Source organism: Macaca thibetana, chromosome 3 (assembly GCF_024542745.1).
Source record: "Macaca thibetana thibetana isolate TM-01 chromosome 3, ASM2454274v1, whole genome shotgun sequence".
In the NCBI taxonomy this organism is placed as follows: domain Eukaryota; kingdom Metazoa; phylum Chordata; class Mammalia; order Primates; family Cercopithecidae; genus Macaca; species Macaca thibetana.
The window spans coordinates 144,146,692-144,161,962 of record NC_065580.1 but is presented as its reverse complement, the minus strand read 5'-3'; the positions used below and the strand labels follow the sequence as shown (position 1 = coordinate 144,161,962).

The 15,271-nt window shown below is 49.6% G+C and overlaps 1 protein-coding gene across 1 annotated transcript; it reads left to right on the top strand.

Moving 5' to 3' along the window:
* Positions 1 to 2,684: 2,684 nt before the first annotated feature.
* On the top strand, positions 2,685 to 12,635 carry LOC126950530 (putative speedy protein E16). The gene is made up of 8 exons (XM_050784170.1): positions 2,685 to 2,876; positions 3,842 to 4,060; positions 5,695 to 5,913; positions 7,291 to 7,349; positions 8,606 to 8,691; positions 10,770 to 11,013; positions 11,133 to 11,236; positions 12,092 to 12,635. The coding sequence occupies exons 1-7, from the start codon at positions 2,753 to 2,755 to the stop codon at positions 11,214 to 11,216; spliced, it is 1,035 nt and encodes a 344-aa protein (XP_050640127.1). The 5' UTR covers positions 2,685 to 2,752; the 3' UTR covers positions 11,217 to 11,236; positions 12,092 to 12,635.
* Positions 12,636 to 15,271: the final 2,636 nt, after the last annotated feature.

The following is a 15,271-nucleotide window of genomic DNA, read 5'->3' as shown; positions in this document are numbered from 1 at the left end:
TGTACTTTTTAGTAGAGACGGGGTTTCACCGTGTTAGCCAGGATGGTCTCGATCTCCTGACCTCGTGATCCGCCCGTCTCGGCCTCCCAAAGTGCTGGGATTACAGGCTTGAGCCACCGCACCTGGCCTTTTTTTTTTTTTTGAGATGGTGTCTCGCTCTGTCACTCAGGCTGGAATGCAGTAGCATAATCTCGGCTCACTGCAACCTCTGCCTTCCAGGTTCAAGTGATTCTCCTGCCTCAGCCTCCCAAGTAGCTGGCATTACAGATGTGCACCCCCACACCCGGCTAATTTTTTCTGTATTTTTAGTAGAGACGGATTTCAACATGTTGGCCAGGCTGGTCTCGAACTTCTGACCTCTGGTGATCTGTCTGCCTTGGCTTCTTAAAGTGGTAGGATTACAGGCATGTGCCACCGTGCCTGGTTTGCCCATTTTTTGACAATGTGTCAACATCACGTAAGATGGGCACTGCCTCAGTGTAGTGTGTCTACACAAGGTGGCCAGAAGAGAGAGGAATATGCAAACCAGGCTTGAAGATGAGTTAAATCAGAGCGTTTCATTCCACAAAAGAGAAATTTTAATGGCGTCAGAACATTGATCTTCTAATCTTTGAAAGCCTTTTAACCAGGAGAGAGACAGCAAACTGTTTTGTTGTAGAAAGACCCACCCAGCTCTGACGGTTTAAAGGGTCATGAATGCAAATTTGAACTCTAGAAAAGCAGAGCTTCCTAACGATGGGACTTCCACAGCACTGGGATCTGCTTCCTCGTTCAGTTTGTGCCTTTCCCATGAGCGAGAGACTCCCAGGAGAGCCGCAGCCCGCTAGGAAGCCGTGTGGGACTCACTCACAGCTTCTTTTTTTTCAGACGGAGTTTTGCTCTTGTTGCCCAGGCTGCAGTGCAATGGTGCAATCTTGACTCGCTGCAACCTCTGCACCCTGAGTTCAAGTGATTCTCCAGCCCACCACTCCCAAGTAGTTGGGATACAGGCACCCGCCATGATGCCTGGCTAATTTTTTTGTATTTTTAGTAGAGATGGGGTTTCACCATGTTGGCCAGGCTGGTCTCAAACTCCTGACCTCAAGTAATCCACCCACTTTGGCTTCCCAAAGTGCTAGGATTACAGGCGTGAGCCACTGAGGCTGGCCAGGAACCCACAGGTTTTTCGGATGGTCTCTGAATGTCATGCAACTCTTTTATTTTTTATCAAAAAAAATTTTTTTAGGCCGGGCGCGGTGGCTCAAGCCTGTAATCCCAGCACTTTGGGAGGCCGAGACGGGCGGATCACGAGGTCAGAAGATCGAGACCATCCTGGCTAACACAGTGAAACCCCGTCTCTACTAAAAAATATTTAAAAAATAGCTGGGCGAGGTGGCAGGCGCCTGTAGTCCCAGCTACTCGGGAGGCTGAGGCAGGAGAATGGCGAAAACCCAGGAGGCGGAGCTTGCAGTGAGCTGAGATCCGGCCACTGCACTCCAGCCCGGGCAGCAGAGCGAGACTCCGTCTCAAAAAAAAAAAAAAAAAAAAAAAAAATTTTTTTGACACAACGTCTTGCTGTGTTGCCCAGACTTGCTGTGTTGCCCAGGCCAGATCATAGCTCACTGCAGCTTCTAACTCCTGGGCTCAAGCCATCTTCCTATCACATGAGTCTCCCAAGTAGTTGGCACACAGGTGCCAGCCACCACACCTGGCTAATTTGGTTTGGTTTTGTTTTTTTAGAGATGGGGTCTTGCTATGTTGCCTACACTGATCTTGAACTGCTGGCCTCAGGCAGTCTTCCTCCCTTGGCCACCCAAAGTGCTGGGATTACAAGCACGAGCCACTGCACAGAGCTGAGATTTTTCGATTTAGTCTTTTTGTACATGCGATATTTTATTCATAGAATCCATAAATGGTAGGGAAATTCCTGAGTTCAGAGCAATACATATGATACAAAACTTGATATATAAACTAGAATTTCTTAGCCGAACTGGAAGGGCTGGCTTTAGGCAATCCATGGACTCCCTGAAATTGGGGACACCAGTGAAAATATGTGTGAGCTCATGGGCAGATTCCTATGATTTTCAGACCTCAAAATGTCTCTTAGGGCAGAGGACGTGTGTACCCCCAGTACAGAATCTCGGACAGTGAATGTCAGTGAACATTCGGCAGAAAAGCTCTGCCAAACTGAGTGCTCTGATGTGACTTTTTCATCAAGTCAGTGTTCCTGGAATCTCTTGTACATGATCATCTCACTCTTGTAAGGTTTCATCGTTTCTGCTTACCCTAGTTCTTTCCCACCCTGTTCCCTCTCCCACCACACTGGACTCTGAAATGGACATGTACAGAGAAGAGGAGACCCCACCATGCCTCAGGCTTTGAGTGGAGAGGACACAGCCTCTGCTGGGACAGGGAACAGAGAGATACGGAGACACTGAAGATGCTTGTGGACAGTGGTCTGAGATCGGGACAGTGGCAGGAGATACCATTCACTCAGCATCTCCGGGACAAGAGATCAGCCTGGCAGTTACATGTGTTTTTCTTCAAACTGGTTGCCAGGTTGGAATGGCCAATGACATCAGAGATTCCAACCTTCCTGATTGGAGGACCGGACTCCGTCGGCGCCTGGAAGCTGAGGTGGACAACAGTATCTTCTCAGAGCTGTTCGCCACTCCTGACTTCTCCCAGCCCCGAGAATTCATAACACACTCTTCTGGCTCCTAGCAGAGTCCAGAAGAAGGCCTTGGACAGAACAGAGACTAGGTTCCGTGGGATGGAACAGATTTTGGGAAAGATCACGACCCTGCTCCCCGAGGATAAGGAGGAGAGCCCCCAGCCGAACACCTCGGAGTACTCCCTCCAGGAGGTGGTGGATGATGAAGTGTCGGGACCATCAGGTGAGGGGACTGGAGCAAGAAGAGGTGGGACAGGATTGACTAACTCGAAGGAAGGGAGCTGGGTGCGGTGGCTCGCGCCTGTAACCCCAACACTTTGGGAGGCCAAGACGGGCAGATCACCTGAGGTCAGGAGTTCAAGACCAGCCTGGCCAACATGGTGAAACCCCGTCTCTACTAAAAGTACAAAAATTAGCCAGGTGGTAATGGTGCGTGCCTCTAATCCCAGCTACTTGGAAGGTTGAGACAAGAGAATCGCTTGAGCCTGGGAGGAAGAGGTTGTAGTGAGCCGAGATCGCGCTACTGCACTCCGGTCTGTGTGAAAGAGTGAGACGCTGTCTCAAAAAAAAGAAAAAAAAAAGGGTCAGAGGTCAGGAAGGAGAACCTGAGGAGGGTGTGTGGGAAGAATGGAGAAACTCAGGCCAGGTGCAGTGGCTAACACCTGTAATCCCAGCACTTTGGGAGGCCAAGGCAGGAGGATCACTTGAGGCCAGGAGTTTGAGATCAGCCTGGCCAAGATGGTGAAACCCCGTCTCTACTAAAAATACAAAATTGAGCTGGGCATTATGGCAGGCACCTGTAATCCCAGCTACCAGAGAGGCTGAGGCAGGAGAATAACCGGAATCCGGGGGATGGATGCTGCAGTGAGCTGAGATTGTACCACTACACTCCAGCCTCGGCGACAAAGCAAGATTCTGTCTCGAAACAAAAAAAAAGGAGGGACTCAGAGAGCTAGGGACTAGGGAAGAACATGAGGATGTGTTCTGAGGACAGAGAAACGAAAGAATGGGGAGGAGAAGGAGCGGCACATGGGGCTCAGCAGATCAGACAGACAGAAGGAAAGGTGGCTTGGAGAAGCCAGCAGTCTGCAAGGCTGGGGAGGATGGAGAGTGCTTTGGGGTTTGGGGTCGGGGTCTAAGGTGATCAGTTGCAGAAGCATTACACGGCGGTCTGGTTTCTTTACTCAGCCCCTGGGGTAGATCCCAGCCCCTCATGTAGGTCCCTTTGCTGGAAAAGGAAGAGGGAGTGGTCGGACCAGTCTGATGAGGAGCCAGAGAAGGCGCTCTCCCCTGAACCTGAGGAGACCTGGGTGGTGGAGACGCTGTGTGGCCTCAAGATGAAGCTGAAGCAACGGCGAGTGTCGTCCGTGCTCCCTGAGCACCACGAGGCCTTCAACAGCCAGCTTGGTAGGAGGACACCCCAGAGAGCACCTCCAATCCTGTTCTTCTAAAAAAGAGGAAATTTCCAATAACCACTCTTTTACAATGGGAAAAATATGCCCCCAGTGGGTGAGCTCTCCATGCGGGAGGACTCGGAAGTGATCATTCATGAGGGACGCTTAGGAGATGATAGAGGATTAGCTAGACTTGATAAAGATGGGCGCTTGGGATAAGAAAGCTTGGTTTCAGCTGGGCACCGTGGTTCACGCCTGTAATCCCAGCACTTTGGGAGGCCGAGGCAGACGGATCACAAGGTCAGGAGATCGAGACCATCCTGGCTAACACGGTGAAATCCATCTCTACTAAAAATACAAAAAATTAGCCAGGCCTGGTGGCAGGCGCCTGTAGTCCCAGCTACTCGGGAGGCTGAGGCAGGAGAATGGCGTGAACCCGGGAGGCAGAGCTTGCAGTGAGCCGAGATTGTACCACTGCACTCCAGCCTGGGCGACAGAGCGAGACTCCGTCTCAAAAAAAAAAGGAAGAAAAAAAAAAAGCTTGGTTTCAGGTCAGGCGCTGTGGCTCACGCCTGAGATACCAGCACATTGGGAGGCTGAGTCAAGGGGACTCCTTGAACTCAGGACTTTGAGGCTGCAGTGAGCTATGACTGTACCACTACACTCCAGCCTGGGTAACCGAGCAAACCCTGTGTCCAAAGAAAAACAAAGCCCAGGTGTGGTAGCTCATGCCTGTAATCCCAGTACTTTGGGAGGCCGAGATGGGTGGATCACTTGAGGTCAGTTGTTTGAGACCAACCAGACCAATATAGCGAAACCTCACTTATACTAACAATACAAAAATTAGCCAGGCGTGATGGTGCACGCCTGTAATCCCAGCTACTCGGGAGGCTGAGACAGGAGAATCACTTGAACCCGGGAGGCGGAGGTTGCTTTGAGCCAAGATAGCATCCCTGAAGTCCAGTCTGGGTGATAGAGTGAGAACCTGTCTAAAAAAAAAAAAAAAAAAAAAAAAAAAAAAAGAGAAGAAGAAGGAGGAAGGGCCCAGAAGGAGCATGTGAGGAGGGTGTGTGGGAGGAATGGAGGTACTGAGGCAGGGTGTAGTGGCTCACACCTGTAATCCCAGCACTCTGGGAGGCCAAGGCAGGTGGATCACTTGAGGCCAGGAGTTTGAGACCAGCCTGGCCAACGTGTTGAAACCTTGTCTCTTCTAGAAGTACAAAAATGAGCTGGGCATTATGGCGGGCACTTGTAATCCCAGCTACTTGGGAGGCTTAGGCAGGAGAATCACTGGAACTGGGGAGACAGAGGTTGCAGTGAGCCGAGATCGCACCACTACACTCCAGCCTAGGCCACAAAGCAAGACTGTGTCTCAAAAAAAAAAAAAAAAAAAAAAAAAAGAAGGGACTCAGAGAGCCAGGGACCAGGGAAGGACAAAGTCTTCTGAGGACAGAGAAATGGGAGAATGGGGAGGAGACGGAGCAGCACATGGGGCTCAGGAGAGGAGACTGACAGAAGGAAAGATGGCATGGAGAAGCCAGCAGTCTGCAAGGCTGGGGAGGATGAAGAGTGCTTTGGGGTTTGGGGTCGGGGTCTAAGGTGATCAGTTGCAGAAGCATTACACGGCGGTCTCGTTTCTTTACTCAGCCCTTGGGGTAGATCCCAGACCCTCATGTAGGTCCGTTTGCTGGAAAAGGAAGAGGGAGTGGTCGGACCAGTCTGAGGAGGAGCCAGAGAAGGAGCTCTCCCCTGAACCTGAGGAGACCTGGGTGGTGGAGACGCTGTGTGGCCTCAAGATGAAGCTGAAGCGACGGCGAGTGTCGCCCGTGCTCCCCGAGCACCACGAGGCCTTCAACAGGCTGCTTGGTAGGAAGACACCCCAGAGAGCACCTCCAATCCTGTTCTTTCTAAAAAGAGGAAACTTCCAATAACCACTCTTTTCCAATGGGAAAAATATGCCCCCAGTGGGTGAGCTCTCCATCTGGGAGGACGCGGAAGTGATCATTCATGAGGGACGCTCAGGAGATGATAGAGGATTAGGCTAGACTTGATAAAGGTCAGCGCGTGGGATAAGAAAGTTTGGTTTCGGGCCAGGCGTGGTGGCTCACGCCTGAGATCCCAGCACGTTGGGAGGCTGAGGCAAGAGGATTGCTTGAACTCAGGACTTTTTTTTTTTTTTTTTTTGAGACGGAGTCTGGCTCTGTCGTCCGGGCTGGAGTGCAGTGGCCGGATCTCAGATCACTGCAAGCTCTGCCTCCCAGATTTACGCCATTCTCCTGCCTCAGCCTCCCGAGTAGCTGGGACTACAGGCGCCCGCCACCTCGCCCGGCTAGTTTTTTGTATTTTTTAGTAGAGACGGGGTTTCACCATGTTAGCCAGGATGGTCTCGATCTCCTGACCTCGTGATCCGCCCGTCTCGGCCTCCCAAAGTGCTGGGATTACAGGCTTGAGCCACCGCGCCCGGCCAAACTCAGGACTTTGAGGATGTAATCAGCTATGACTGCAGCACTGCACTCCAGCCTGGGTGACAGAGCAAAACCCTGTCTCAAAAGAAAAACCAAGGCTGGGCATGGTAGCTTATGCCTGTAATCCCAGCTACTCGGGAGGCTGAGACAGGAGAATTGCTTAAACCCGGGAGGCAGAGGTTGCAGTGAGCCGAGATCGTGCCACTGCACTCCAGCCTGGCCCACAGAGTGAGACTCTTTCTCAAATTATTTATTATTTGAGATTAAAATTATTTATTAATAAATTAATAAATAAAAATAAAAATCTAATGAAGAAAAACAAAATCAATAAACAAAGACAGCGGTTTCAGCTGTGCCCTCTGAAACTTAATGTCTCTTACTAACTTTTCTAAACCTAAGTGTCTCCATCCATAGTGGGGGATACCAAGGCCATGATCACACCCTGATGTGACTGTCTCATGAGGAAATGATGGGAATTCCTTTATGACTCTGCAGCGGTCCCTCCGGGTCTGCTGGGAGGGTGTCCTGGCTTATTCCCAGCCCTACATCCTGTAGATTCTCACACCCAGGGCCTCCTTCGGCCTCTTCCCAGGGGAGTCTCAGAGCAGAAGCCTCTCTCCCTTGCCCAGTGAAAGTCATTCTCCCCTCTCCCATCCCCCTCACCCATGGCCACAATCCTGAGACTTCCCCCCGGGAGGCACACTTCTCCTCGCTGCCCTGCTGCTCCCACGGAAACCCTGCCCTGCTTCTCACGCTGACATCTGCTCTCTAATCACAGAGGATCCTGTCATTAAAAGATTCCTGGCCTGGGACAAAGATCTGAGGGTGTCGGACAAGGTAAGGTTGTTCTCCATGTAACTGTGCTCCTGTTCTAATGCACGGCCCGGGGGAGGGCACCGCTTCCAAACTCACAGTTCTCCCTCCACCACCTCCCACCAGATGCTCCTACAGTCTGTGTGTGTGTGTGTGTGTGTGTGTGTGTGTGTGTGTGTGTGAGAGAGAGAGAGAGAGAGAGAGAGAGTCTTGCTCTGTTGTCCAGGTTGGAGGGCAGTGTCTTGATCTTGACTCACTGCAGCCGACGCCTCCTGAGTTCAAGCGATTCTCCTGCCTCAGCCTCCAAGCAGCTGGGATTACAGACGTGAACCACCACGCCTGGCTAATTTTTGTGTTTTTAGTAGAGATGGGGTTTTGCCATGTTGGCCAGGTTGGTCCTGAACACCTGACCTCAGGTGATCCACCCACCTTGGCCTCCCAAAGTGCTGAGATTACAGACGTCAGCCACTGTGCCCGACCAGCTCCCACAGTCTTGAGTCTTGGCACCCACACATTTTTTTTTTTCTGAGAGTCTAGCTCTGCTCCCCAGGATGGAGTGCAGTGGCATGATCACAGCGCACTGAAGCCTCTAATTCCTGGGCTCAAGCAATCGTCTTTACTCAGTCTCCTGAGGAGCTGGGACTAGCACATGCCACCATGCTCAATGAATTTTTGAAATCTTTGTAGAAACAGAGTCTTGCTATGTTGCCCAGGTTGTTCTCGAACTGTTGGGCTCAAGTGATCCTCCTGTCTCCACCTCTCAAAGTACCGGCATCACAGGCTTGAGCCGCCACTCCCAGCTGTTCTTGGTCTTTTTATGATTTGTCAGCATCTCTCTCAGGACTCTGCTGGTCTCTTGCCAAGTGAATGAATAGCCCATCTCTCCTACGGGTCCTCTGGGATCTCAGCCCTGGGCCACAGTCTGGCCGCAGTCCTGGAGCTCCTGGCCCCTCTACTCTCAGCTCTTTGGGACACTTCTCTGCCTGGCACACAAAAGACCCTCCTGACACCAGCCCACCTAGACACACCCCCTCCAAAGATCCCATCTGGAGTCCACCATCCTGGGAGCATCACCGAAAACCCTTCCTCCGGCTTCTCAGATTTGCATCCAACCTTCGAATATCCCTCCACCCCGCCATTTCCAAATAAGTACAGCTACCCCAATACTGAGGTCCCTTCTCTGAGGTGCAGCCCTTCCCCAGACCCTCATTCCCCCTCTCCACAATCTTCCTCTTCCAAGATGTGACCTCTCCCTCTCTGTGTTCGTTTGTCTCCATCAGTATCTCCTGGCTATGGTCATAGCATATTTTAGCCGGGCCGGCCTCTTCTCCTGGCAATACCAACGCATTCATTTCTTCCTGGCTCTGTAAGTGGTTTGCTTCCTCCTATCCATCAATATCCAATGCCCTGGGACAGCGGGGGAGGTGGGATTCCAGCCTTTCATTTATCCTTTCACCTGTTTGTCCTCTTTACTCTGTGTACAAAAAAGACAGGCTTATACTATCTTGTTCTTAGAGTGTTGTTTCTAAAAACAAACTCAGGCTGGGTGAGGTGGTTCATGCCTGTAATCCCAACATTTTGGGAGGCCAAGGCAGGCGGATCACCTGAGGTCAGGAGTTTGAGACCAGCCTGGCCAACATGGCCAAACCCCGTCTCTACTAAAAATAGAAAAATTAGCCGGGCACGGTGGTGTGCACCTGTAATCCCAGCTACTCAGGAGGCTGAGGCAAGAGAACCCCTTGAACCCAGGACGGGGAGGTTGCAGTGAGCTAAGGTTGAGCCACTGCACTCCAGCCTGGGTGACAGAGTGAGACTTTTTCCCAAAAAAAAAAAAAAAAAGCCAAAAAAACAAACTCCAACGCTGGTGTACAAATAAAAGAATAAAACAAAAGGAACCATAAACCACTCCTAAGGGGAGAAGAAAAGGGAAAAGGAGCGGAGGAGTGGACACGACACTTCCCCCAGAAGCAGCCTTTCTGATTCTTCTCTTTCTCCTTCCCACATCAACTGCAAACGCCATCGACCTCCTCCGGGTTCCCATGATGGAGACCACAGTTCAGGTCCCCCCTGCATCACTCGAATCCACTGTCAAATGCTCCCTGACAGGGTCTCCTGGAGTCTCTCCCCAAGCCAGGGGGCTTCCTAGTGCAGCCTGAGCATCTTTCCAAAGCACAACGCCCTCACTGCCCACCTGAACAACTGCCTTAGCTGATGTCTTTCTAAATCGAGGCCAGGGTCCACAGTGCCAATTCCACCCTCTCTACAATCTCTACAACCACACTGGCTTGCCATTTTGGTGTTTCCTGGCTTGGCTTCACTGCTCCTTCCAAATGCCCTCTACTGACTTTGCGTTTGTGTTTTCTATCTGGGTGTCCCGCACACATGTGGTTCTGAAGGGAAGGACACAGTCCTTGAAGTCAGTTCACCCCACAGCCTCTGTCATGCCTTCCGTCATCTTCCAACTTCGGCATGTCCGTAGCTCTCCAGTTACATCCTATGATAATGTGACATTGGGATTAGGTCATCTGCCCTGATTTCTCCCAGTCTCATTAGACTAGATGAATGTAGAAGGCAGGGTCCTGGCAAAATATCAATGTATCCAATTTCTTTTATTTTTTTGAGACAGACTTGCCCTGTCCCCCAAGCTGGAGTGCAGTGTTGAGATCATAGCTCAGTGCAGCCTCTATATCCTGGACTCAAGCGATCCTCCCACCTCAGCCTCTTGATTAACTCCGACTACAGAGCTGTGCCACCACACCTAGACAGTTTATTTATTTATTTATTTATTTATTTATTTATTTATTTACTTATTGAGACAGAGTGTTGCTGTGCCCCTCAGGCTGGAATGGAGTGGCCCAATCTCGGCTCACTGCAACCTCTGCCTACTGGGTTCACACAATTCTTATGCTTCAGCCTCTTGAGTAGCTAGGACTAATGGGCGTGCCATCGCACCAGGCTGATTTTTGTATTTTTAGTAGAGATGGGGTTTCTCCATGTTGACCAGGCTGGTCTCAAACTCCTGGTCTCAAGCGATCCACCTGCTTCAGCCTTCCAAAGTGCTGGGATTACAGGCATGAGCCACCATGTCCAGCATATTTTTTATATTTTTAATAGAGATGAGGGTCTTGCTATGTTGCCCAGCCCCATCTCAAACTTCTGGCCTCAAGTGATCCTCCTGCTTTGGCCTCCCAATGTGCTGGGATTCTAAGCGTAAGCCACCACTCTTGGTCACCAGCTGGGTTTTTGTCTCCATCCTGAAGGAGTGGGAGACGCCCTTCAGCAGGTCTCTGTCCAGCAGAGCCCTCTGAGGAAGGCGTGACTCTCTGCAGGGTGGGTGTCAGTCCTGAGCGGAGGACGGTCCCCTGCCCTCCTCTGGGAAGCTGACCTCAGCCGGAGGTATCTCCTGGTGGTGCCCCTAAGCAGTAACCTGATTTCTGTCCCCAGCTACCTGGCCAATGACATGGAGGAGGACAGCGAGACCCCCAAACAAAACATCATCTACTTCCTGTACAGGAAGAACCGCTCTCAGATACCCTGGTTCCGTAAGCGTCGGTTCCAGTTCTTCCGTTCCATGCGCTGGAGGGCCGGGAAGACCCGCTCTCAGAAAGCCTTGTTCCATAAGCTTCGGTTCCAGTTCTTCCGTTCCATGCGCTTCAGGGCCTGGGTTTCCCTGGAGGAGTTGGAGGAGGTGGGTGGGGCATGGGGAGGTGGAGATGGGGAGGAATCGGGTGGGCTGGAGGCTGGAGGAGGGCAGGGAGGGGTATCCTAGCGAGTCCCCATCTTCTCAAAGGATGTTTGTTTTTCCAGATCCAGGCTTATGACCCAGAGCACTGGGTGTGGGCGCGAGATCGTGCCACCTTTCCTAGAGCTCCAGGGACCATGAAGGCCTGAGGTCATCGGCCTGAGAGAAGGTACATCTGCTTCCTCTGGGGCAAAGGAAGACTATTGGGGTCTATTTCAGAAATCTGAGGAACCCAATTGCTTGATCCAGCTTCAAGCCTGGGCAACGTGGCGAGATTCCCTCTCCACAAAAATAACAAAAATTAGCTAGGCGATGTGGGAGGCATCTCTTCTCCCAACTACTCAGGAGGCTGAGGCGGGAGGATCGCTGGAGCCTGGGAGCTCGGGGCTGCAGGGAGCCCTGATCCTGCCACAGCACTCCAGCCCGGGCGACAGAGTGAGACCCTGACTCAAAAATAATCACAAATACTGAGTTCGGGGAGCTTCATTATGATTGACGCACTTGAGTTACCGATTTGGGTTGAGGGTTCAGTGGAGCTTTGGTTTACATCTTGTGCAGCTGACCACGTTGAGCAGAGCATGAGACTTCATCATGAGGAGGTAGGATGATGGATTAGGCTTCTGGACTCGTGGTTCGTGATGTTGTCACATTAGAAACGGATCTAGCATGGTTACAAGTTTAGCTCTGAAGTGACACAAAAGCCCCAGCTGTGTGTGATGAGGTCCAAAGCCACATTCTCTGAGGGTGCCCTACTCCCTGGGCAGACCCACCCAAAGTCCTTGCTATGAAGATCACTGGGGCTGACCTTGGGTGTACTGAGTGAGTTTTGGAGTCAGGGTCACCAAAGTCTAAGTATCACAGTTGAACACAATGGTTCAGAAGCAGGGTATAGAATGAAAGGTAGGAGATAAAATTGCATTTCTCAATTGCTCTGAACTCTAGTTAGACTTGACGTGGGACATGAATAACCTTCCTGTCTAGAGAGCTGCCTCCCTGAAGTGTGACTTCTCTCTCTCACTTCCAGAACACCAGGCCCAGGGAGATGCGGATTTTCAGCAAGAACTTTATTCCAATGCTAATGGGAGACACCACGAAGGAGGACAGCAGCCATTTGTGCAGATCATCTAGAAGAACCTGGACTGTTCTAGAAGGAGCTGAATACAGTGATCACGTTGTCCTCTTAGGACCGGGGCGGGGGGGGATGGGGGGAGCTACTTCTAGGAATCCATAGAGAACAGTGCGAAACCAGGGGTGTTTCTGGTTCCACCCCTTCCTGCGGCACCACCTCCCTTTTGATATTGCTGAATTCCAACCTCCCTGGGGCCGAACCTGGAGGTCCTGTTTCCTACGGACTTGGCTGCCGCAGTCCTGGAGCATTTGAAGGCACACGGCAGACACTCAGATTGGCACAGAATTCTTTGTGAAATATGAGTGCCATAGACCGTAACAGATAGCTTCATGCACATTATGCATTTTATTGGTTTGTTTGGAAAATGCGGGCCACTGAATTATTAATAGGTTTATTTCAAATAGTTTGGAAATTGTTGTACTTTTTAAAACATGCAGTTCCTGTATATTTTTAGATGAGAGTTATAGCTGTTATATATACATAAAGATAACTTTATTTTCATTTTAAGAGAGAATCCTTTTTATCCTAAATCGTTTATTATCTTTAAATTGTTTTCTGTATTATTACATGTACCTCTGGGGCGAGTACACTTTTTATCTATGATACTTACATAATAATCTCTCCTATTTATAGCTATTGGTAGTTCCCCTAAGTTCTCATCACAGAATTTTTTATTTGCTGTTTAGACTTACGACTGAATTGTCAGAATTCAGTTGTGATTTTTAACATGTCTTAGATATATATATTAACATGTCTAATATAGACTATATATTTTATTGGTTTATTTTGATAAAGATGGGCATAGAATTATTACTACATTTGTTTAAAATATTTTGAAAATACTGGTATTTTTGAAAAGACATTGTTCCTATAAAGTTGTGAGATGGGTGTTATAGCTGATATAGATACATAAACACAATTTTGTTTTCCTTTTTAAGAGAGAATTCTTTTTATGCTAATCTTTTATCTTTAAATCTTTGTATCTATTATTACTTGTGCTGCTGAACGGAGCATTCTTTTTATCTATGATACTTAATATATGTATTACACTTATAGCTACATGATAGTTCCCCTAAATTCTTGTAGAAGTAAATTTTTATTTGATATTTAGTGTATGTTTGAAATGTGAGAATTCAGATGTAATTTTTTACCTTGTATTGGCATGTTTGTATGTTACTTTAAAGAGGATGTGTGTTCTAAAGGAGGACATGGGCCGTGCGTTTTCAAGAGAACAGTGCAGTGCGTCTCTTGGGGAAACGTAATAAAGATGAACTTTTCTCACCTTCACAGCAAGTGTGATCATATTGGTCTGCATTGATTATTTGCTGTCGAGTGACATTTTTCCTTAATGGGATTGTGGTTATTTGAACATATTAATTAGCTCTGGAAGATAATCCTGCATTTGTTTTGTAGAAAAAAACAAGGCTGGGTGCAGTGCTCACACCTACATTCCCAGCACTTTTGGAGGTCATGGAGGGAGGATCACTTGAGGCCAGGAGTTTGAGGCCAGCCTCGGCAACATAGCATCAACATCTTTTTTTTTTTTTTTTTTTTTTTGAGGCAGAGTCTCGCTCTGGAGTGCAGTGGCGGGATCTCGGCTCACTGCAAGCTCCGCCTCCCGGGTTCATGCCATTCTCCTGCCTCAGCCTCCCCAGTAGCTGGGACTACAGGCACCCACCACCACGCCTGGCTAATTTTTTGTATTTTTAGTAGAGACGGGGTTTCACTGTGTTAGCCAAGCTGGTCTCGAACTCCTGACCTTGTGATCTGCCCGCCTTGGCCTCCCAAAGTGCTGGGATTACAGGCATGAGCCACCGCCCCCGGACAACATCTAGTTTTTAAAAGTTATTTTAAAAAGAAAAATAATAGAAGAGAAGGCCGATCCCAAGCTAGAGGTTTTCTTTGTTTGTTTGTTTGTTTGTTTGTTTGTTTGTTTTAGAGACAGAGTCTCGCTCCGTCTGCCAGGCTGGAGTGCAGTGGCACAACCTCGGCTCCTTACAACTTTCACCTCTGGATTCAAGCGAATTCTCCTGCCTCAGCCTCCCAAGTAGCTGGGACTACAGGCACCCAACCGTACGTCCGACTAACTTTTGTAAAAATAGTAGAGATGGGGTTTCACCATGTTGGCCAGGCTGGTCTCCAACTCCTGACCTCAAGTGACTCGCCCGTCTCAGCCTTCCAAAGTGCCGGGATTACAGGCGTGAGCTACTGCGCCCAGACCCCAAGCTAGAGTTTTAAAGCAGGAAATGAGGGAAAGATACTGAGAGAAGAAAAATCAGGTGGTAAGAAAACTCTAAAGGTGGCAGGACAGGGTGGCTCACGCCTGCGATCCCAGCAGGAGTTCGAGACCAGCCTGGCTAACGGGTGAAACCCTGTCTCTAGTAAAAATACAAAAATTAGCCAGGCGTGGTGGTGCACACCTGTAATCCCAGCTATTTGGGAGGCTGAGGCGGGAGAATCACTTGAACCTGGGAAGTGGAGGTTGTAGCGAGCAGAGATTGCACCACTGCACTCCAGCCTGGGCAACAGGGCGAGACTCTGTCTGCCCCCTCGATACACACACACACAAAAACAAAAAACAGTCCCTGCAACAGTTAAAGCTGTTAAAGACAGGCAGTCTGCCATGCAATTCTTTGTGATTTTTCTTTTTTCTTTTTGGAGTCTTTTTTTTTTGGGGTCTTGTCCTGTCACCCAGACTGGGGTGCAGTGGTGCGGTCATAGCTCACTGCGGCCTCAGACTGAAGCTCAAGCGATCCTCTTACCTTGCCTCCCAAAGTGCTGGGATGACAAGCATGAGCCACCGCACCTGGCCCGTGTGATGCAATTCTGATGTCAACTCCCTGATGTCACATCAAAGGCCACAGGTTAAGGCCATAAGCCCCCACTAGGCTGCCCTCACTTTAGACGCAAGCTGCAAGCTTTGGTGCCCTCAGACCACATGTACTTCTCACCAACTGGCTACAAATTTGGAGATTCCCACAGTGGCCTCAGATTTGATAATTATAACAACTCGCAGAACTCAGAAAAGCATGATACTTTCTCTTTTTCTTTTTCTTTTTTGTTTTTGAGATGGAG